Here is a 22,130-nt window from a genome sequence, read left to right on the forward strand (position 1 = left end):
AGAAAAAGAAATATTAGTATTGGTTGTCAAACTCGCGAGTTAACTCGTAAACTCGTACGAGTTTACGAGTTTAGGTAGTGGAATCGGGTTGACTCGGATACAAACTCGTTTTTGGGTAGACTCGGCTAGACTCGGACAGAATCGCTCAAACTCGCGAGTTTACTAGCGAGTCAGCGAGTTTGAATTCGGTGCCCATTTTCGCCAAAACGGCGTCGTTTTGGGCCCAAAAAAAAAAAACTACAGCTAACCACTAACCCACCCAGACCCGGTAAGAGTGTAAGTGTGTAACCCTAATTTCGAAACCCTCCCACTCCACCAGCACCAAGCCATCAGCCCATCACTGCTCACTGCCTCGCCCTCACTATTTTCTTCTTCTCCAACATCGGTGAATCGCCACCATCTACCGGCACCATCGTCTGCGCCGCCAGGCAGAGGCCGAACCCCGGACAGATCCTCATCCCTCGCCTGTCGCCTCGCCTCATCCCTCATCCCTCATCCAACGCAGAGTCGCAGAGCCAGAGCCCACCAGCCCCCACCATGCAGTGAAGGTTCCTCACTTCCTCGTCGACACCAGCCCATCACCACGAAGAGGCCACGCAGAGTCGTAGAGCCCACCACCACGCAGTGAAGGTTCACCGTCCCTGTTCTACCATCGTCGACCGTCGCACTCATCCCTCGCCTGTCGCCTCGCCTCATCCCTCATCCCTCATCCAACGCAAAGTCGCAGAGCCAGAGCCCACCAGCCCCCACCACGCAGTGAAGGTTCCTCACTTCCTCGTCGACACCAGCCCATCACCACGAAGAGGCCACGCGGAGTCGTAGAGCCCACCACCATGCAGTGAAGGTTCACCGTCCCTGTTCTACCATCGTCGACCGTCGCACTCCTCCCTGTTCTGCTTCACTGCGTTCGCCTCCCCTCCCCTATTCGTCGCCATTGTTCTTCACTGCCGATCTGCTTCAATTCTGCCCTGTTCTCCAAGGTAATTTTTTTAAACAAATTCAAATATTAACAATCTTGGAAAATGGTACCAATTCTGCAATGTTGCTTTTGAATTGCTGATGTTAACTTTTTAAAATTTTTTTAGTTTAGTTTAAATCCTACACAGAATTGGTTAATGAGATTTGATATGTTGAAAAAAAAATTAAACTAATGCTGCTTCATGTTTTAATAAGTTAGTCAACTGAATAACTGATGCTGCTTCATGCTTCATGCTTCATGGTTAAAATGTGTGGTACTGTGGTTTACTGGTTGTCTCTTGTCTGGTTTAAACTTTAAACTGTCTGGTTTAATTCTTAGTTAGTGGTTTTTTTTGTTAGTGTTTCTGAATATCTGACTCTGACTGAAACTCTGAAGTCTGAAATGTTAGTGTTAGTTTTGAATTTAGTTAGTAGATACTCTGAATCTGAATTTAGTTAGTGGATAATCTGAATCTGAATTTGTTAGTGAATAATCTGAATCTGAATTTGTTATCTGGGACTGGGTTGTTGATTTGTAGGGATAAAAATACAAAATATCTGAGAATGTTGGTTCAGGGACAGGGTCTTCGCTTCCTAGTATTCCTAGACCTACACCTACTGTTTCTAGGAGGAAAAATACAACTGGAAATAGAAGTGATATAGGATGGAAACATGGGATTGATGTTCAAGGCAATGGTAAAAAAGTGAAGTGTAATTATTGCTCAAAGACTATAAGTGGAGGGATTTATAGATTCAAGCATCATCTTGCCGGTACTAAAGAGGATTCAGAGCCTTGTGCTTCAGTATCTGAAGAAGTTAAGGCTGTGATATTGAAAGTTTGTGCGGAGGCTAAAGAAGCATCATTGAAAAAAAGAAGATTCGGTGATGATGAGGATTATCATGAACAAACAGAAAAGGAGAAGGACAATTTTCAACAAAAGGGGAAAGATATTCGCAACTTTGTCACAAAAGAAAAAGGGGCTCAAGTTCAATCAACAATAAATCAAATGATGAAGAAGGATCTAAAGGAACAATGTGATCAACAATGTGCCATATTTTTCTATACAAGTGCTATTCCTTTCAATGTTATTAAGAATCCCAAGTTTTTAAAGTTTTGTGAGATGGTTGGGAGATATGGAATTGGCTACAAACCCCCTTCTTACCATGAGTTAAGAGAAACCCGATTAAAGAAAGCAATGACCAATGTTGATGAAATGCTTACTGAGTTTAAGGCAGAGCGGAAGAGAACTGGTTGTTCAATCATGTCGGATGGATGGACTGATAAAAAAAGGCGTAGTATTTGTAATTTCTTGGTGAACAGCCCTAAAGGAACAATTTTTCTTTATTCATTGGACACTTCTGACATATCAAAAACAATAAATAAAGTTGTCAAAATGCTAGAAGATGTTATAGAATTTGTTGGCGAAGAGAATGTAGTCCAAATTGTTACAGATAATGCTGCTAGTTATAAGGCTGCTGGAGAAAAAATGATGGAAACTAGAAAAAGTTTGTACTGGATACCATGTGCTGCACACTGCATTGATTTGATATTGGAGGATTTTGAAAAGAAGCTAAAGGTGCATGAAACAACCATAAAAAAGGGAAGAAAAATCACCACGTTTATCTACTCTCGGGGTATGCTCATTAGCATGTTGAGGAATTTTACAAAGGGAAAGGACTTGGTTCGGCCAGGTGCCACAAGATTCACCACTGCCTATTTGACTCTCACTTGTCTTCATGATAATAAAGGACCGTTGATGACTATGTTTGTAAGATCCAGAAATTTCAAAAAAATCTTATTAAGAACTAATTTTGATTTATTTATTCATTACATGCCTTAACCTCAGAAATTATTTTATTAAAGATAATTAAAACAAATTTTGATGGATTGAGTTTAAAGTAATTTAAGGTTTTATCTGATTTTATAATTATCGAATTATTTTCTATATTTAAATAATAAAGTTTAGCAAATTGATAGTTAAATATATTTTTAAGTAATTTTAAGGGATTAAATTGGATTTCAAATTAATATGATATACTCTAATTTTATTAAAATTATCATCAAATTCCAATTTAATCCCAAATTCTCAAATTAAACCTTAACTAAACAAAATCCTAATTTTTCTACCTTAATAAGATAACGGATACCAAAATTGTTCTATATATTTATATAAATTTTAACTAATAAATATCTAATATAAATACTATATGCTATGTGTATTAAACAAAAAGACTACTAACCTTTAAACTGTTAAAGAGAAAATAAAGATTAATAAATTATTAAACCATGATTCACTATGCATGCTTCTTTTGAATATCAATTCCCTTCTTTGACCTCATCATTAATTTTCTTTCTTTTCCTTGCTTACTGTTACACGCCGCCACTAACCATTTTTTTTTCCCAAAACCCAATTACTATCAGCTTTAAAAAAAACTAAAGAAAGAAAAGAAAGGAGGAAAGAAAGGGAAGAGAGGGGAAGGGAGACGCAGGAAAGGGAGAAGGGGAAAGGAGAGGAAGGCGGCGCGGTGGGTGTCACCGCCACCGCCGCCGCCGCTATTGGCAAGGGAGAAGGAGATCTGAGAGGAAGAGGGTGCCGGGGATGAGGGAGCTGCAACAGAAAGAGAGATCCGCGAGAAGAGGACGAAGAAGACCACACCTAACCACGTTTAGCCCGCCGACGCGCCGCCACTGCATAGCGTCGCCGCCATGCCATTGTTGCCATCGAACGCCGTCAAGCACGAAGGGAGCCAGACACCGCGGGGAAGAAGTTGCTCGTCGCGTCATAGTCACTGTCGCTGGGGCTGTGAATCGCCGCTGTGAACCGCGCGAGAGCCAGTGGAGGAGGGGGCCTCTGCTGCGTCACCGCCGAGCTTCCATCAGCGCCGAACCGCCATGCCGTCGCTGCTATCGTTCAGACTATCGGAAACCGTTACCGAGCTCCTCGCCGCTGGGAGTTACGATCGGAGCTGCGGCTGCCCCACCGCCGCCTCTGCTGCCGGAAACCGCCGCTTCTCTGAATCCTCTATTGGTAAGCTCTAACCATGCCTCAGCTTCTCTATTCGTTAAATTCTCCATTCCCATGAGTTATTGCTGAGGCTGTTTGTGATAGGGATCGCCGTTGTTACCACTACTGATGAAGCCCATCGAAGTTGCTTGAAGGTTATTGCCACTCTATTTGGTTCTATTAGAAGATGCACTGTTACGGGTGTGGTTGCCGAAAACTGCCGCCGGAACCCGGGCCTTCTTGGTAAACTCTAGCCCTGTTATGGTTTTTCCTCACTGTCGGTCAATCCTGGTTACTATAAGAGTTGTTGCCGAAGTTGTTTATGCTAGGGATTGTTTATCACGAGTTGCTTTGTTGTACGTCGCCATCGGAGCCACCATTCCACTGCTGGCGTCTTTGCTCTGAGCAGTTTGTTGTAGCAAGTATCGTTGTCGTTGCGGCTGTTCGGTTTAGTCGCTCCTCTTTAGTACGGTAAGCTATTCCTTATTTCAATTTCAAACTTTGTCAGTCGTTGTTCCATTATATGTTAAGATTCTGCGACGTTAATGTTTTAGGATCGAGATCCGGTTGCTGTACGTTGGTGAATTTAAGTTACTGTTATGGGTGAGGAAACCATGGAGCTGCAGTTGCGGTTGTCACCAATGTCGGGCCGAGAGGAAAAGAGTTTCGGTGACGTGTTTAGTTTATAGTCTCAGCTAATTGAGGTAGGGGTTTTCTTAAAATTTATTTTATATTACAGAGTTGTTATAAATAGATATTGATGCAAAAATATACTTCTGTGATTATATTTGTCTTGTGGATGTGGTTGTTTGATTGCTTGAGTGATGTACGGTTAAGAAATGGGTTTGAAAAGTTATTTACTTGGGTATTATGAAAAGTGATTTTTCTTAGTTTGGAGTTAAAGCGATTTGATTTTGAGTCGGTCTGATTTTATAAATGATTTAACACTTGAGCTGGTTTGATTTTAAAAAGAGTTTTATTGTTGGAATTGGTTTGATTTGAAAATAATTTGATATTGGAACTGGTTCAACTCTGGAAAATGTTTGAGATTTGGAAATCGTTGAGAAAAGGTTTGAGAAAAGTTTGGATGGGACCCGAAAAAGGGTGGCAGTGTCCGAGTTTTAGAGGAGATGCTGCCGAAATTTCATAAAATTGGAAGTTTTATTTGAAGTAATTAATTAAAAAGATTTGTTCTTAAACATTATATGTTTTAAGATTGATTTATTTATCAGAGAAAGAATTATGTTTTGAATTGGGATTGTTAAAGGATGGAATGGAAAGAAGGATGATGAGGATTTTCTTTGAAATATGGTTTTTGAATGAATTTTGGAAATAAGGTTTGGATTGATGGATGATTATGATGTTGAGAATGTTGAGATATGAATTTTGAATTATTCACATGGCTTATGAATTTGAATTATCTGAGATACGAGGTTCCCTGGATAAAGTACCATGGCTTGCCACCACGTGTACCAGGTTGAAAATTCGATACTCTGTTGACCCTACGATGTAAGTGTGACCGGGCACTATATAAATTCTCGGGAATGTTATCCCCATTGAGCAATATTGATTATTTGAGAAAAAACTATGCATAGACTCTTGGGGATGCACGTCGGGGGACAGTCTAAGGACAATTCAGACTTGTCGGGTTGGCTGGATAACCGACAGATGAGCCTCATCAGCCATAGGACAGGCATGCATCATATGCATTTGTATGCTTTGCTTGAGTTTGAACTTGTTTTGGTTTGCCTAATTGCTAAACTGTTCTTAACTGCTACTTGAACTATTTGCTGTAGCTGCTACCTACTTGTGTTTTCCTTGTCTGTCTTGCCTGTGTTTGTCCTGGCATGCTACATTTGAGAATGAATTTTGGTGCTGAATTAATGATTGTGTTGTTTGATTGCGTGGTTGGTTTCTGATTGAGATTTTCTTATAAGAAAGGAAAAGTTTCAGATTTCTAAAAGAATAAACATTGTTTCTTTGAAAAGGTTTTGAACGATTACCTATTGGTTTTTAAAAGATTCATAAGGCAAAGGTAATCACTGAGCTTGAAAACAGTTTTCTTATAAAATATCTTCTTATGACAACTTTGAAACTCCGTGGTGAGACCGTGTGGTTAGGTTCTCACCCCCTACAGTTTTACCTTTTCAGGAACCGGATGAAGAAGCATTAAGAAGAGTTATACTGCGTTTGGTTTATATGTTATTGTATTAATTAGATTATTATGTTATATATATATATATATATATATATATATATATATATTGAATTATAAGATATTATGTAAGAAGTCTTGTATATGAATCTATGTCTGCTTGTTTTTTTTAAGATAAGGTATTTACTTCCAGTTTTCAAAGAAATCAGCGATACAGTGTCGAGTCACAGGCTCCTATTTTAATATTCAGTATGTAAAGTAGTCGTAATATTTCTTGCTATCAGAGTAGCGTAGCCGGAAGCGTGACTTCTGATAGTGAGGGTGTTACAATGTTTACTTCTCATGATTGGAAGACAACCAAGGTTGCATCAACGCCTGAAGGAATAAGAGTCCAAAACATGGCCTTTGATAGTAGGCTATGGAAGAATATTGTCATATGTCTCAAGGCTGCTGCTCCTTTCATTACAGTCATTCGCTTGGTTGATTCAGATGAAAAACCAGCCATGGGTTTCATCTTTGAAGGCATGAGAAAAGCCAAAGAAATAATCAAGACTAACTTCGGTTGTGTTAAAAAGAGGTAATCTTGAGTCTTTACTAGTTGAAAGCTTTAATATTTGATTATCAATGTATCATGTTACCATATTTTCTTATTATATTTAGTTATTTATTTAGTTGTTTTATTTTTATTCATTTGCATTGTTATTTTTAGTTATGAACCTGTATGGGAAATTATTGATGAAAGGTGGGAAAGCCAACTGCATAGACCATTGCATGCAGCTGCGGATTATCTTAATCCTCATTATCACTATGAACCTAATTTCATGGTTGATGATGCTGACATTAAGATTGGTCTATATAGTTGTTTGAAAAAACTGGTTCCTAACCAGGAAGAAAGGAAAAAGGTTGGTCTACAGCTTCCTGACTTTCATTATGCTAGAGGCCTCTTTGGTAATGAAACTGCAAAGAGTAGTAGGAAGACCATGCTACCTGCTGAGTGGTGGGACTTCTATGGAGATAGTTGTCCAGAACTAAAGAAGTTTGCTATCTGAGTTCTAAGCTTAACTTGTAGTTCATCTGGTTGTGAGCGTAATTGGAGTGCATTTGAAATGGTGATTCCTTAATCCTTTGAACTATTTATTATTTATTTTAATTTTAATTTTTGTGTATTGCTTAACTATTGGCACTATATGTTTGTAGGTTCATATAAAGAGAAGAAATCGGTTGCATCAAACGAAAATGAATGATTTAGTGTATGTGATGTATAATTTGAAGTTAAAGGGAAAGCAAATTAGAAAAACTCCTGAACTTGAATTTGATGCAGTGCATTCTGATGATGAGTGGATAACTGAAGATGTTAATGAAAATATTGCTGAAAGTGTTGAGCATTCTCACTTGCCAACGAATGACAATACTAATGATGATCCAAATAGTAATGAATTTGCTATTCCAATTATGAATAGTAATGAATTCAACATGGGTGACGGAGGTGAGAATGAGTTTATTGGGGATCCACAATAAAATTTAATAGAGGAAGAAGATGAACATGTGAATGATGATGATGATTTTGTTGGCCGTGTTGAACCTGAGCCTAAAAGAAATGATGTTTCTGATGAAGATGTTGAAGATGATGATGTTGATGCCATGGAAGATGAAGATATTGGAGGATTTGAGTTTTAGACTTTATTAGAACATTTAATTGTTGCTTTTTTGTTTTCTTTTGTGTTTTGGTTGTGTCTTATGAAGCTTTGATTGTGTGATTGTGTGTTTTATGTTGAACTAGATACATACTTGTGAAGGATTTAAATGTGTGATCTAGAGTACTTGTTGTAACTTGTAATTGTAGTATTATGTTAATTTATTATATGTTTTGATGTTGAAATTGTTAAGTTTGAATGTCTATATCTGAGTATATATATATATATATATATATATATATATATATATATATATATATATATATATATATATATATATATTTATTTTATAAAAATGTATAACAGGTAAACTCGTACGAGTCGAGTCTAGGTCAGCTCCACGAGTTTACAAAGACTCGCGAGTTTGACAACCTTGATTAGTAATGTATAGAAAGAGTATTATTGCTGTGTATAAAGAGAGAGAATAGTATTTGTTATTGATTGTAGTGTTCACGGAGGCTTAACCTCCTATTTATACACATAAGGGGACTTCATTTTCAACTCTCAATTAATATCAATTCATCTTTGGAAAGATGATTCCTTCAATTAACCGCTCAAGTCATAAATGGGCATCCACACATTTGTTCTTATCACAATTCTCCCTCTTGGATGACCATTTAGGATTATGCCTCGTTAAAACCTTACTAAAGAAAAACCCAGTGGAAAAAAAAAACCTTAGTGAAAGAAAAATAGTACAATATCCTTTGTGATGGGGGACTGCCTCATTAAAAACCTTGTCAAGAAAAACCCAATGGAAAAAAACCTGACCAAGGAAAAAAGAGTACAGTCTCCCCCTCTTGTCGACATCATTTAATGTCTCGAAATCGGCGCATCCCAATCTCATGTACCAATCTTTCAAAAGAAGATTTTGGGAGTGACTTTGTAAATAAATCTGTGAGATTGTCACTTGAGCGGATCTGTTGGATATCAATTGTCCTTTGATTTTGAAGATCATGAGTGAAGAAGAATTTAGGAGAAATATGTTTTGTTCTATCGCCTTTGATATATCCGCCCTCAAGTTGAGCAATGCATGCTGTATTATCTTCAAACAGGACAGTTGGAGCTATCTTATGATCAATCAGTCCACATGATGACAGAATATATTGGATCAAACTCCTGAGCCAAAAACATTCGCGACTTGCTTCATGAATCGCTAGTATTTCGGCATGATTAGAGGATGTTGCAGCAATCGTCTGTTTCGTGGACCTCCATGATATAGTTGTACCAACATATGTGAATAGGTATCCTGTTTGAAATCTCCCTTTATGTGGATCAGACAAGTATCCAGTATCTGCATAGCCAACTAATTGTGACTTGGATTCATATGGATAAAACAATCCCATATCAACCGTTCCATGAAGATATCGAAAGATTTGTTTGATTCCACTCCAATGTCTTCTGGTTGGAGAGGAACTATACCTTGCTAATAAATTCACAGCGAATGATATATCGAGTCGTATGTTATTAGCAAGATACATTAACGCTCAAATGGCACTAAGATATGATACTTCAGGACCAAGGATATCTTCATTTTCTTCTTTAGGACGGAATTGATCCTTTTCCACATCCAAAGACCTTACGATCATTGGGGTACTTAATGGATGTGACCTATCCATATAAAATCTCTTCAAGATCTTTTCTGTGTATGTTGTTTGATGAATGAAGATCCCATTTGTTGTGTGCTCGATCTGCAGGCCAAGACAGAATTTAGTTTTTCCAAGATCTTTCATCTCAAACTCTTTTTTTAGAGCTTTTATAGCTATTGGAATCTCTTCAAGAGTTCCAATAATATTTAAATTGTCAACGTACACATGGGCAGATATCATCATTCTTAAATCCATTTTTTGGTTAGATACTCAGTAAGACGATAATACCACATTCGTCGAGATTGCTTTAGACCATATAAAAATCTTTGCAATTTAACTGAGTATAATCCCTGCGAATATTCATTGGATGGTTTAGATATCTTTAGTCCTTCAGGGACTTTCATATAGATATCCTGATCTAATGAGCCGTATAAGTAGGCTGTTACCATATCCATTAAATGCATATGCAGTTTATGATATGCAGATAAATTGACCAAATAACGCAATGTTATCGCATCCACTACAGGGGAATATGTTTTTTCATAATCTATACCGGGCCTTTGTGAAAAATCATGTGCCACAAGTCGGGCTTTATAGCGCACAACTTTATTTTTTTCATTCCGTTTTCTCACAAATACCCATCGGTATCCACCAGGTTTTACATCTTCTGGTGTACGGACTACAGGTCCAAAGACTTCATGTTTTGCAAGTGAGTCTAACTCAGCCTTCATGGCTTCTTCCCATTTTGGCCAATCATTTCTTTGTCGATATTCTTCGACTGATCTTGGCTCAAGATCCTTACTTTCATGCATGATATTTAATGCCACATTATATGCAAATATTTCATTGATAATTGTCTTATTTCGGTCCCATTTTCTCTCCTATAAAGACATAATTTATCGAGATCTCGTCATTTTCACAATTTTCAAGTACCTGAACATCTTCTGGCGTTAAAACTATATCAAAATTTTGGACAACTGCAGGTGTCTTTACTATGTCTTTTTCAACAGGAATAGTATTTACCTCTTTTCTCTTTCGAGGATTTTTGTCTTTGGAACCGACAGGCCTGCCACGCTTCTGGCGTGAATTTGCTTCAGTGGCTACTTGTCCTATTTGGACATCAATTCGAATTGGGGCATTTTTCGCTGGTATATAAGATTTGGTTATCCTCTTTGTATCGAAAAATACATCAGGCAATTCATTTGCTATTCTTTGCAAATGTATAATTTTTTGAACTTCTAGTTCACATTGCCCTGATCGAGGATCTAAATGCATCAATGATGATGATTCCAATTAAGTTCCTTTTTCAGGAAGCTTATTCTCTCTCCCTAATGTTGGAAACTTTGATTCATCAAAATGACAATTCGCAAACCGGGCTTTAAATACATCTCCAGTTTGTATCTCAAGATACCTCACTATAGAGGGAGAATCATATCCAACATATATCCCCAATTTTCTTTGGGGTCCCATTTTGGTGCGAGAAGATGGTGCAATGGGAACATATATTGCATACCCAAATATTCTTAAATGAAAAATATTTGGCTGCTGGCCAAAGGCTAATTGCATAGGAGAGAACTGATGGTAACTCGTTGGCCTCAAACGAATAAGTGCTGCGGCATGTAAAATAGCATGCCCCCAAACCGAGGTTGGGAGATTTATTCTCATAAGTAAGGGTCTAGCAATTAATTGGAGGCGTTTAATAAGTGATTCTGCTAACCCATTTTGTGTGTGAACATAAGCTACTGAATGTTCAACACTTATTCCATTAGCCATACAATAAGCATCAAAAGCTTGGGAAGTAAATTCACCAGCATTATCAAGACGAATTGCTTTGATTGGATTTTCTGAAAATTGTACTTTTAATCGAATAATTTGAGCCAATAATCTCGCAAACGTCAGGTTGCGAGAAGACAATAAGCACACATGTGACCATCTCGAAGATGCGTCTATTATGACCATAAAATATCTAAAAGATCCACATGGTGGATAAATAGGTCCACATATATCGCCTTGAATCCTTTCTAGGAATTCAGGAGACTCAAATACAATCTTTACTGATGATGGCCTTAAAATTAACTTTCCCTAAGAATATGCAGCACAATAAAATTCACAAGATTTAAAAATCTTCTGGTTCTTTAGTAAATGTCCATGGGAGTTTTCAATAATTCTCTGCATCATGGTTGTTCCTGGATGACTCAATCAGTCGTGCCAAGTTATGAATTCATTTGGGCTAGTAAACTTCTGGTTTACAGTGGCATGTGATTCAATTGCACTAATCTTGGTATAATATAACCCAGATGAAAGTGAGGGCAACTTTTCTAATATAACATTTTTATTTGATTCATGAGTTGTGATACATAAGTAAGTACTCATGACTTCCCTCATTCATAGTCTCAATATGATATCCATTTCGACGAATATCTTTGAAACTCAACAAGTTCCTCAGAGACTTGGTAGATAATAGTGCATTATTTATTATGAATTTTGTTCCTCCATAAAATAAAATTATAGCTGTTCCGGGGCCTTCTATCACATTTCCTGAGCCAATAATAGTATTAACATATTATTCTTTTGGCACAAGATGGGTAAAATATATATCACTTTTGAGAATTGTGTGCAAACTCGCACTATCCGCAAGGCAAATATCTTCACTATATGTCCTTGCCATTCTCTTCAAAGACAAATAATAATAATAATAATAAAATGAGAAAAAGTACATGCACAGTAGAATGATTCACATGAATACTTAACAAACACACATATTAAACTATTCCATCATTGATCAAATAGCCAATATTTTCTTCAGGATCCTCAAAGAAATTAGATACATCATAATGAGTGGTAGAATTTTCATCGTTTGAAACAAAATTTGTTTCCTTCCCTTTGTCATCCTTTTTCAAAGATGCTTGATAAAGATCAACTAGGTGCCTTAGAGTACGACAGGTACGTGACCAATGGCCCTTTCCACCACAACAGAAATATTTATCCTCAATTGATTTATTTTACCCAATATTTCTTTCTTTATCCCACTTCCAGTGAGATCCTTTCTTGTGAATATAATTCTTCTTCCTTCCATAATTTTTCTTGTTACTAAAACCTTGCCATTTACCTCTTCTGGGGTAATGATTTGCCGCATTTACTTCAGGAAATGGGGCGGCGCCAGCTGAGCGCGCTTCATGATTTCTTAAGAGTAACTCATTGTTGCGCTCAGTAACAAAAAGGCAAGAAATTAGTTCAGAATATTTTTTAAATTCTTTTTCTCGATACTACTTCTGCGGGAGCACATTCGAGACATGAAAAATTGAGAAAGTTTTCTCTAACATATCGGGTTTGAGGAAGTATCACATGATTGTACCTTTCTTCAAGGTCTTTCCACAGATCTGCAGGATTTTTTAATGTGAGATATTCATTTTTCAATCATACGTTAAGATGACAACGAAGAAAAATCATAGCTTTAGCTTTATCCTTTTGGGATGCATTATTTTCAGCTTTAATGGTATCTCCAAGATCCATTGAATCAAGATGGATTTTAACATCTAGTATCTATGATAAATAATTACTTCCAGATATATCAAGAGCGTTAAATTCAAGATGAAAGAGCTTCGACATAATGAAAATTTGTTACCTGGAATCTTCCTAAAATTTGATTAGAGTCTCGTGCTGATAACGTGTTGTAGAATAAATAAATAAGGAAGAGGAAATAGATATAAAATAAAGAAACATAAATAGATCGTATTAATATTATATCTACCAATATAATTACTCAATATAATAAAAATAATTCATATATTTAAATATATGTAGTATCGTAAAAGAGAAGAAGAAATATTAGTAATGTATAGAAAAAGTATTATTGCTGTGTATAAAGAGAGAATATTATTTGTTATTGATTGTAGTATTCACGGAGGCTTAACCTCCTATTTATATACATAAGGAGACTTCATTTTCAACTCTCAATTAATATCAATTCATCTTTGAAAAGATGATTCCTTCAATTAACCACCCAAATCATAAATGGACATCCACACATTTGTTCTTATCACAACAGATTTAACTCTTAAAATTTTTTGATATTATAATTTTAAATGAATCAATTAATTTTACAAAATTTTTACTAAATCTGGCGATTTTACAATTTAAATCTTTTTAAGATTTTATGTTTTATGTATTTAATTTACTTTTTTTAATTTCACATAAAATATCAATTTTCTCTACCCTGCATAGGTGCATACAAATGATGATGATTATTATTATTATTATTATTATTATTATTATTATTATTATTATTATGCAAAGTAGAAAATAAATATATATGATGCACCATACAAGAACACCCTTTTAATCCACCATATCATTTGGACTATAGTGATCCAAAACTCAACTCTCCCATACAATACAAAGCGCTCCTCAACTTGTAATGTATAATTGCCTGTGTTGTATCTACTCATTGTCCTATATATCTACTACGTAGGACTCATCATCATCATAGCATCTTAGACACATTATTGCTACAACAATTAAAGCCAGGAAAGAAAAGTGAGGGAAGCGATTAAAGGACACTGTACCGGGAATTAAGAGCCTTGAAATTTTGTCTAAATTCAAATCGATGATGGGTACATAAGTACACTAATTTGAATTTTGGGTCCTCAAGTAAATAACACGCAACCCTTGTTTTTTTTTGTTCTGGACCTGGCCCGGCCCATTTAATAAGAGATCCATAAAATAATTATTCATAGTTATTAAAATTTGCTCTTGTTGAGAGTCGAACTCAAGACCTCCCGCTTACTAAACGGGTGCTCTAACCAACTGAGCTACGAGAGCTTCACAAAAATTTTGTTTAAAAATAGCAATAAGGAATATAAGGAAGGAAGTGCTCTCGACTTGGCGCGTTCCAGAATGGCAAAGAAAGTAGTTAAGTTTGACGCAGCAGGACACGTGGCGGTTCACCTCCCCACATTAAAAAAAAAAGACAGAAAAAAGAAAGAGAGAAGGAACAGAGAAAAGAAAAGCCAACGCAACAACACACACTCTCTCTCTCTCGTGTGCCGGAAGGTCGGTAGAGACTCTCTCTCTCTGTCTCTCTTTCTTTCTTCGTTTGGTTGTTTGGGTTGCTGCATCCCCATCTTAGGGTTTCGTCGTTGACGCGCCCTTTTTACTCTTTTGCCCCTCTCCGCTTCAATGGACTCCGATTCCTGGATTTCCGCTCGTCTCTCCACCGCTTCACGCCGTTACTATTCTCGATCTGGTGAACTTCCCATTTCCTTCCTCTTTTCATCCATTTCTTATTTCTTAATTTAATAATTATGTGTCATTAATTTGATAATTCGTGTGTTTGTTTGTGGTTTCGCTTGTAGATCTGTATGTTGGCGGTGTTCACGAGGATTCCGATGGCGGAGGTGGTGGTGGCGGAGGAGGAGGCGATGATTTCAGGGCGGAGTTTCTTTGCCCCTTTTGTGCCGACGAGTACGACGTCGTTGGACTCTGCTGCCACATTGACGAGGACCATCCTCGAGAAGCCAAAAACGGGGTACCTTCCCTTTTTTTTGTTCTCTCTTAAATCTCTGTCACATTTCCATGTTCGAAATTTTGAGCTTTTTATCTTTTCTTCGTCCCTACTTTAATGTCTGAATACGATGGCGCCACCTTTTATTTATAATTTGATTTTTGAACTTGGAATAAAAAAGGTGTAAAAATGAAGGTGATAGTCTCTCGTTTATGACATAACGAAAATTATTCTACTAATGTGGTATTTAAGCCTAGCAGTAATGAGTGGAAAAAGGAATTCACCTAAAGTTGTTCGGTCACAGTAGAAAGTGTAACGTGATCTCTACCATATTATCTTTGAAATTTACCGAGCAATTCCTAGGACTAAAGGGGGGTGGACCTTAGGCATTTTGTTTGTACCTTACTCATATGCCTGTATTGTATGGTCTTGATAACAGTCACTTTTATCCATTTTCTTAAATTTATTCTGGCTGTCTTGTTACAACTTGTAGATAATGGAATATGGATGCTAGAGGAGTGGTCCTGTTTGGGTTAGTGAGGGTGACTGCTAGATGAGTGAAAGAAAAGAGAGAGAGAAGGGAGGGGTTGAGAGGGGGGGAGGGGGGAGTGTATTTGGTTCTTACGCAAGTTGTTTTTGTGTGCTGAAATAACGTTTCTGCAATTATTTTGTTTGATGGTGCACACACGCCCAAATTTGTGGTGCTTGGTTTTTTGTGAATTATGAGTTATATATAATACGAAATTACGACGGTGTTCTTTCTTTTCTATGTTTTTTTTGGTTAAAAAGGCCAAAGCATTGCATTGGCTGAGGTGTTATGGCTTTTTTCGCTTTTGTTTTTCTATGTGCTAACTTGTGGTTTCCTCGGGTTTCTTATATTCTCAGGTGTGTCCAGTCTGTGCGAAAAAGGTGGGGATGGATCTTGTCGGACATATTACTACACAACATGGGAATTTTTTAAGAATATCCTTTTCACTAGTTGGTTTCCTTTATGGTTCTTCTTCTTGTTGTTTTCATTTTCTCCCTAGATATACTAGAACGGTGCATGTTTTTTTCCAAATGACTTGTATGGATGATCTCTGTGCAAAAAAATCTGGTTTTGGACGAGTTTTCGTTCTTTTTCAGTTATGTCAAAAGAGGGAGTCCAAAAGAATGAAAGTTTATGCCAAAAATTTATTTACGCCCGCCCTTCAACATAAATGACCGGCTGCTTAACTATAATGGAGTTTTGTTTACACTGAGAATGTTGTGTGGGATGAATTTTGGGCAGTTAAAAGCCAATAAAGACATAGTTCAGCTTTTCGTAGATGAGGATTCTTAGATGTATAAGTGTGCACACTAGCTAGGTAGTATTAAACCCGTGATCTATGGTAAGGTACTATGATCTGCCGTCATTTGATCCATGTTGCCGATTTAGTTGTTAGTTTAGATGCAGGGGAGTTACTTGCCTCATGTATGTTTTCTCATGAAACTTGTTTAGATGTGACTAGTCATCATATGTGGTTTATATATGTGACTTTACCGTTGTTAGAGGCTAATATCTTGTACTGTCTTTGAAGACCCTGTTCTTCCCATGTGATTTTGTAGGCCTCTGTTCAATCAATGTGAATTATGAGTAGGTGTATAAAACAACTTTGTGTTCTGGAACACATTTTCTATTTGTCTACTATTTGCATGCCTAACTACCTGGTTCCAACCTCCAAGTATCATTTTGTGCAAATCTTTTAAATTGCTTGGTCTAGTTTAGATAACCATGCCAGACTGGAGGCTACAAAGATTTTCCTTAACTAATAATTACGTGCAGCGAAAAAGGAGGCTCAGGAAAGGAAGCTCTAGTTCAACATTTTCTATATTGAGAAAAGAATTGAGAGAAGGAGCCTTGCAGTCCCTTCTTGGAGGTTCTTCCTTCATATCTTCCTCCAATTCTGAGCCAGATCCTCTGTTGTCGTCATTCATTTTTAACCCAGTTTTATCCGATGAGTCTGAAAGTGCACAACCTTGTCCTTCCATTGAAGCTGCCCTAGTAAAAGAAAGCTCAAATAAGAGTTCCTTGGAAAGGTAGGGGTGCTTATATTGTTTTATGCTTAACCTTTTCTTTGTTTCAGAAATTGTGTGTTAAAAATGTTTCATGTTGGATGCTAACCATGTTCTATGATCAATTTTGCCTTGAGTTCTTGTTTTTGGAGACTTGAAAGTATATGCGAAACGTAATGGATGGCATTTGGACTGGTATGTTTGGTTGCCGGGTAAAACTCAGGTGGAAATTTTCATGGATAAACTCCATGGGGATTTTTACACAGGTGTTCATCTATAAAAATTTTCACCCGTTTTTAGCCCCCAAGTCCCCAACCAAAAACACCTTGAGAGCTATGCCTTGGTTTCATGTGTCTGAAGTCTTGAGCTGTGATTACAGATTGACAATATAATCATGCTGGCATTCTCTCATACTGCGTTGTCGTCGTGTTTTAATTCTTCAATATTATGTCATTCACCAATCAAAACTAGTTCAGATTTTCTCCCACTCTTGTTTGACAATTAGTTGTTTATGGTAACAGAAAACCTCAACAGGTACAGCTGTCAGACGAGGATAAAGTAGAGAAAGCGCGGAGGTTTGAGTTTGTTCAAGGGCTGCTCATGTCGACAATTCTTGACGATAACTTATAACTGAAATTTATGGCTCGTAATGCTACTATTATTACTATTGTACTAGGAGCAGGAGCTATATGTATTAAGCACCAGAGGAGAAGTGGGAGTTCGAGTTTGTTGTGGAAGATGATAGAAGTGGGAGTAGCTAGATCAAAGAAAATATGTAATGTATCTAGAGCTATGTTCATAAAATGCAACAATGGGAAGGAACCTTTGTTATGCTGCTTGTGTAATATGCTAGTTCAATGCAAATGAAATAAAATTTATGTGGCGTACATGGCACCATAGAATGTAGATGCAGTAGAATTCAGACCCATCATCACCCATGTTAGTTTATTTTTTAAAGAGGCTATCGAATACTTTCCCCATAAACCAAAATCGGATGCTCCTGTGCGAAATACATTATTGATGTATATAAATGAATTCGTGAGTGATAGAGACGGCTTTACCCTTATATACTTGTTAATCTGAGTTCTGAAGTAAAGGGAATATCTAATAATTGAAATATTGATTCAACGGAACATTAATTAGGCATAGGTTCAATTTGGATGCATGAATACTGTAAAATATTTTAGTGTGTTTTTTTGGTTGGTTAAATTATATCATGAAAGGTTCAAATCCCAGACTTCTATACCTCACTACCTCTAATAGAGGGAAGGCGATATAACTGTTATTTGAGCTACAACTCATCATATCAGTTATTGAACCACATTTGTTACTGACTTACTTTGGATAATTATTCTTAAGCAAATGGGCTATTTCGAAAAGCATTCCAAACCAACATCTTTATGTTGAGCTTGTTACCGTGTTGATCAGCGAGTATTTTTCACCCCTTATCTATATATCTGAATTTCTGTTTAACCCTAAATTTCTGAAGGGTTGGCTGCATCTTTTTTTTCCCTTTAAATATAAAATCTTTCCTACCAAAAAAAAAAAAAAAAAAAAAAAAAAAAAACCTAGAAAAAGAACACCAATACATGGTTGCCGTTTTAACCAAGATCCTCCGATTTAATAAAATAGCCGGCCTAGCCTAATTTATTTTATATTATATATGGTAAAATAAATTAAATTCTAATATATATATATTTTTTATTTTTTACATTTATTACATAAATTAAAATAAAATATATTTTATATATTTAAAAAACAAGTATTAATCCTTTTATGCTTTTTAAATTTTTTTATTTATTTAATTAATTATGATCAAATTAATTAGTTAAACTAGTAACCCAATACTTGAACACTCTAGTAGTTGGTTAGACGAAAAATCTATTGGTTAAACTAGGAACCTACTCTAGTGGGATTAAGGATCCATTTGGAGGCTAAAAAATTTTGATATGGAAGCAAAATGAGTGATATACTTTAACATGGTAATTTTTGGTATTTTTTAAAATTATGGGTTCGATTTGTGTTAAAAAATTGAAAAAACTCAGAGTACACAAATCGGATCATACGAGTTGTTTGATTTTAAAATTTTGCTTAAGAAATTGTATGATCCGACTTGTGGTTGGGCAAATATAAATTTCGGAAGTTAGAAAACGGACCCTTCGAGTTGTTTGTTGTTGTCTATGAAATGGCATATCAAACGCAATTCGGACCTTCCGTTTACTGATAGAGAACTCGCATGTCCGAGTTCTGTTCCACTGACACCACATAGCTGTGAAGCACCTGTATTTCCCATATCCGAGTCCAACACCATTTGTGCTTCCATATTCAAATTAAAAAGTGCCATTTGAATTAACTTTTGAAAAAAATATTTTTTTATTTAAAAAAAATTTAATAAACAAAAATTATTTTAAATTTGGATATAATTTTCAAATATTAAAAATATCTTTTATTTCTATTTTTTTAAAGTAAAATATTGTTGACTTTTAAAAAAAGTAAATGATTTTTTTTTTAAAAGATGTATTTAAACGTATTTAAAACTTAATAGAAATATTTTATTTTTGGTAAAAAATATTTTTTTTTCACTCACCATTCCAAATCAGCAGTAATTACAAGGTCCAAAATAGGCTAAAATCATTCTTAATAATTCATATAATTGATATCATGTGAAAGTTAGATATTGACATTACTCTTAATAGGAGACGCCAAAATGGCCCTTTCAGTAGCATCATAGTTCTCAAAGAAATTAATAAAATAATAACAGCATTTGAAATCCGGCATCAATATTCATTGACAAGTACAAGTGCGTGATTGAGTAATGGTTATTGCTTCTCCCTTGAAACAGAAACTGATGTTCATGTTATTTCACCAACCTCACTGCACTCAACTTCTCCACCTAACCACCATAGCTAGTGCCTTTATAAAATCTCTACACACAAGTCTATCTTGAAGAACAACTAATAATGGGTGTTGTTACTCAAGAATATGCTACCCCTGCTGCTGTGCCACCTGCTAGGCTATTCAAAGCCATGTCTTTAGATATTCACAATCTCTTCCCTAAGATTGTTGAACCCATTCAAAGTATTGAGTTCACTCAGGGAGATGGAGGTGCTGGAACCATCAAGAAGCTCACCATCCTTGAAGGTACCCTCAATCGTCATCATCATACATATATAGCTTTTTTTTTCGTATTAATAAATGAATATTGTTACAGGTGGGGAAAGCAAGTATGTTCTTCACAGAGTGGATGAAATTGATGCTGAAAAGTTTGTGTACAACTTCAGCATAATTGGGGGAACAGGGTTGGCTGAGACATTGGAGAAGATCCAATTTGAAAGCCAATTGGTGGAAACACCCAATGGAGGGTCCCTTAGGAAGGTTCATGTTCAGTTCTTCACAAAGGGTGATGCTAAGATGAGTGAACAAGACCTTAAGGCTTCTCAAGCCAAAGTGGAAGGCCTTGTTAAGCTTGTTGAGACTTTCCTTTTGGCTAATCCTGATTATTAGCTTGCTTTTATTTTCTGCATGTCTTTTCAAAGGACTCATAAATAACAAAAATGTTTGTTAACCAAAATAAATTAATAAAAAATAATTAATCTTATTTAATATTTATTAATTATTATAATAATTAATAAATAATACATAAGATAAGTTTGAGTTGATTTTTTTTTTGTCTCTCTATCATAACGGCATAAATAATAACACTATACTTTCTATTTAATGTGTTGCCGTCCTTGTTGATTTCCTATCTAAGTGTTCACACCAAGGTTATAAAAATTTCATGGGTCATCAAAACACTTTTAGCTATTTCTTCACCGATTTAGAAGTTCATTTGATTTAATTAATTTAATTGTAGTTCAATTAAAATAATTTAATTATAATAAAATAACAAGAATAAGCTAAATTCAACCAGAGTCTACAGGTAACAACAATAAGAATTAATGATTAAACATTTAAAGCAACATAACGGAAAGACAATGGGACCAAAATTGAGGCAAAAGAAGACAATGGCTGAAACGTAGGGTGTAAGAGAAGACAACGGCTATAGGAGGAGATGACGAGGACTGCGATGACCAAAATAACAGTGAAGTTGACGAGAGAAGCGGTTGAAGATGAAAGACTATGAAATTCAGAAATATTATTAGAGTTTTTTTTCCGTTTTTTTCGATTTGGTTCGGTTCACCAGATTGATTTTCTGGTTTTCTACCAATTTTGGAATAACAAGTTTGTTACGTTGGGTAACCAGAGATTATTAGGTTGGATTAGTTTGGCTGGCCCAATCGTCTGAATGAGGAAGTATCCAAGTGGATTGATGATCCAAGGCTCCCGTCCGACTTTGGTGTGAGAAAATGGGGGGTAGTACCTGCAAAGACACTCCGATGCCAAAATCAGCAAGGGGAGCAAAACAGGTCTAGAGAGTATTGGGTTCCTGAGATACCTGAGGAGTGCCAGTGTATTTATAGTGGTGAACCAATAACCACCGCTGAAGTAGTTCCACCTTTTAAGGTGGATAACCATCCCTTTATCTTAGGGAAGTTGAGATATGGCTCCTGGAAGTGGGTTGAGAGATTTTAGGGGCAGTTGCCCATTTGAATGAGTGTTTATCTGCCAGCTAATCGTCGTTCCCGACTTCTTTAGAGCAAGTCGTGGTAAGGACCGACTTCGTAGGATGAAGGTCGGTGTAGGGTACGGCTCAATCCTTTGGATTGGGCATTTCGTCTAGACCTGGACATTAGCGTTGAGCCAGGGTATGAACAGTGCCCCTACTCGAGCCCAATTTCTTTGAAGACTTGGGTTCAAGTATTCTACTCGGGGTCGTAGCCGACTTGTGAGGGAACCGACGTGATTGTTCGGAACCGACGTGACTTTCATGACTTTTGATTTTCACAGTTACGTCTAATCAAACGTCGCGTCTGTTAGGAGTTTGCGTAGGTATTAATTACCTTGGTAACGGTGCACCCATTAATGACGACTTTCCGTTTTTACCATTATGCCCCTAACGTGCTTATAAATACCTTCCCTCTCTTTCGTTGTTTCATTTTTGCGATTTTTCAAATTTTCTTCTTCTCTGTTCGTGGGGCATTCTTCGTTTGAAGGCTTTCATCTTCCTCTACCTTATTTCCAGGCAAAGGTTAGTCTTTTCTCCTCGTCTCTTTTAAGAAATGCTTCTGTTTGCATGCCTTTACTTTTTTAGAGAGA

At 36.5% G+C, this 22,130-nt stretch overlaps 3 protein-coding genes, 1 non-coding gene and 1 pseudogene across 4 annotated transcripts; 4 read left to right on the plus strand and 1 right to left on the minus strand.

Annotated features, from left to right (window-relative positions):
• The first annotated feature begins 1,225 nt into the window (after positions 1 to 1,225).
• Positions 1,226 to 7,794, plus strand: LOC148566778 (uncharacterized; annotated as a pseudogene).
• Positions 3,851 to 4,367, plus strand: LOC148566779 (uncharacterized). Its single transcript, XM_088483666.1, has 3 exons — positions 3,851 to 3,986; positions 4,068 to 4,205; positions 4,279 to 4,367. Exons 1-3 carry the CDS (start codon positions 3,851 to 3,853, stop codon positions 4,365 to 4,367), a joined length of 363 nt encoding a protein of 120 aa, XP_088339792.1.
• A 6,350-nt stretch (positions 7,795 to 14,144) lies between the features above and the next one.
• TRNAT-AGU (transfer RNA threonine (anticodon AGU)) lies at positions 14,145 to 14,218 on the minus strand. The gene has a single exon. It is a non-coding gene; the product is annotated as a tRNA-Thr (tRNA).
• Positions 14,219 to 14,333: 115 nt separating this feature from the next.
• On the plus strand, positions 14,334 to 17,821 carry LOC107639011 (protein DEHYDRATION-INDUCED 19 homolog 7). Its single transcript, XM_016342418.3, has 5 exons — positions 14,334 to 14,642; positions 14,752 to 14,924; positions 15,786 to 15,863; positions 16,699 to 16,958; positions 17,456 to 17,821. Exons 1-5 carry the CDS (start codon positions 14,576 to 14,578, stop codon positions 17,562 to 17,564), a joined length of 687 nt encoding a protein of 228 aa, XP_016197904.1. The 5' UTR covers positions 14,334 to 14,575; the 3' UTR covers positions 17,565 to 17,821.
• Positions 17,822 to 19,753: 1,932 nt separating this feature from the next.
• On the plus strand, positions 19,754 to 20,593 carry LOC107639012 (pathogenesis-related protein 10). The gene is made up of 2 exons (XM_016342419.3): positions 19,754 to 20,075; positions 20,146 to 20,593. The coding sequence occupies exons 1-2, from the start codon at positions 19,895 to 19,897 to the stop codon at positions 20,436 to 20,438; spliced, it is 474 nt and encodes a 157-aa protein (XP_016197905.1). The 5' UTR covers positions 19,754 to 19,894; the 3' UTR covers positions 20,439 to 20,593.
• Positions 20,594 to 22,130: the final 1,537 nt, after the last annotated feature.

The sequence above is a fragment of the Arachis ipaensis genome, chromosome B4 (assembly GCF_059453495.1).
Source record: "Arachis ipaensis isolate K30076 ecotype BB chromosome B4, ASM5945349v1, whole genome shotgun sequence".
Lineage (NCBI taxonomy): Eukaryota > Viridiplantae > Streptophyta > Magnoliopsida > Fabales > Fabaceae > Arachis > Arachis ipaensis.

What these genes read in the sequence shown, in the direction of transcription:
- LOC148566779 (XM_088483666.1), top strand. Translation starts at nt 3,851, where the DNA reads ATGCCGTCGCTGCTATCGTTCAGACTATCGGAAACCGTTACCGAGCTC. An exon ending in CTTCTCTGAATCCTCTATTG is followed by an intron (nt 3,987 to 4,067) that starts GTAAGCTCTAAC and finishes TGTTTGTGATAG; the next exon opens with GGATCGCCGTTGTTACCACT. An exon ending in CCGGAACCCGGGCCTTCTTG is followed by an intron (nt 4,206 to 4,278) that starts GTAAACTCTAGC and finishes TTGTTGCCGAAG; the next exon opens with TTGTTTATGCTAGGGATTGT.
- LOC107639011 (XM_016342418.3), top strand. Translation starts at nt 14,576, where the DNA reads ATGGACTCCGATTCCTGGATTTCCGCTCGTCTCTCCACCGCTTCACGC. An exon ending in CCGTTACTATTCTCGATCTG is followed by an intron (nt 14,643 to 14,751) that starts GTGAACTTCCCA and finishes TTTCGCTTGTAG; the next exon opens with ATCTGTATGTTGGCGGTGTT. An exon ending in AATAAGAGTTCCTTGGAAAG is followed by an intron (nt 16,959 to 17,455) that starts GTAGGGGTGCTT and finishes TTATGGTAACAG; the next exon opens with AAAACCTCAACAGGTACAGC.
- LOC107639012 (XM_016342419.3), top strand. Translation starts at nt 19,895, where the DNA reads ATGGGTGTTGTTACTCAAGAATATGCTACCCCTGCTGCTGTGCCACCT. An exon ending in GAAGCTCACCATCCTTGAAG is followed by an intron (nt 20,076 to 20,145) that starts GTACCCTCAATC and finishes ATATTGTTACAG; the next exon opens with GTGGGGAAAGCAAGTATGTT.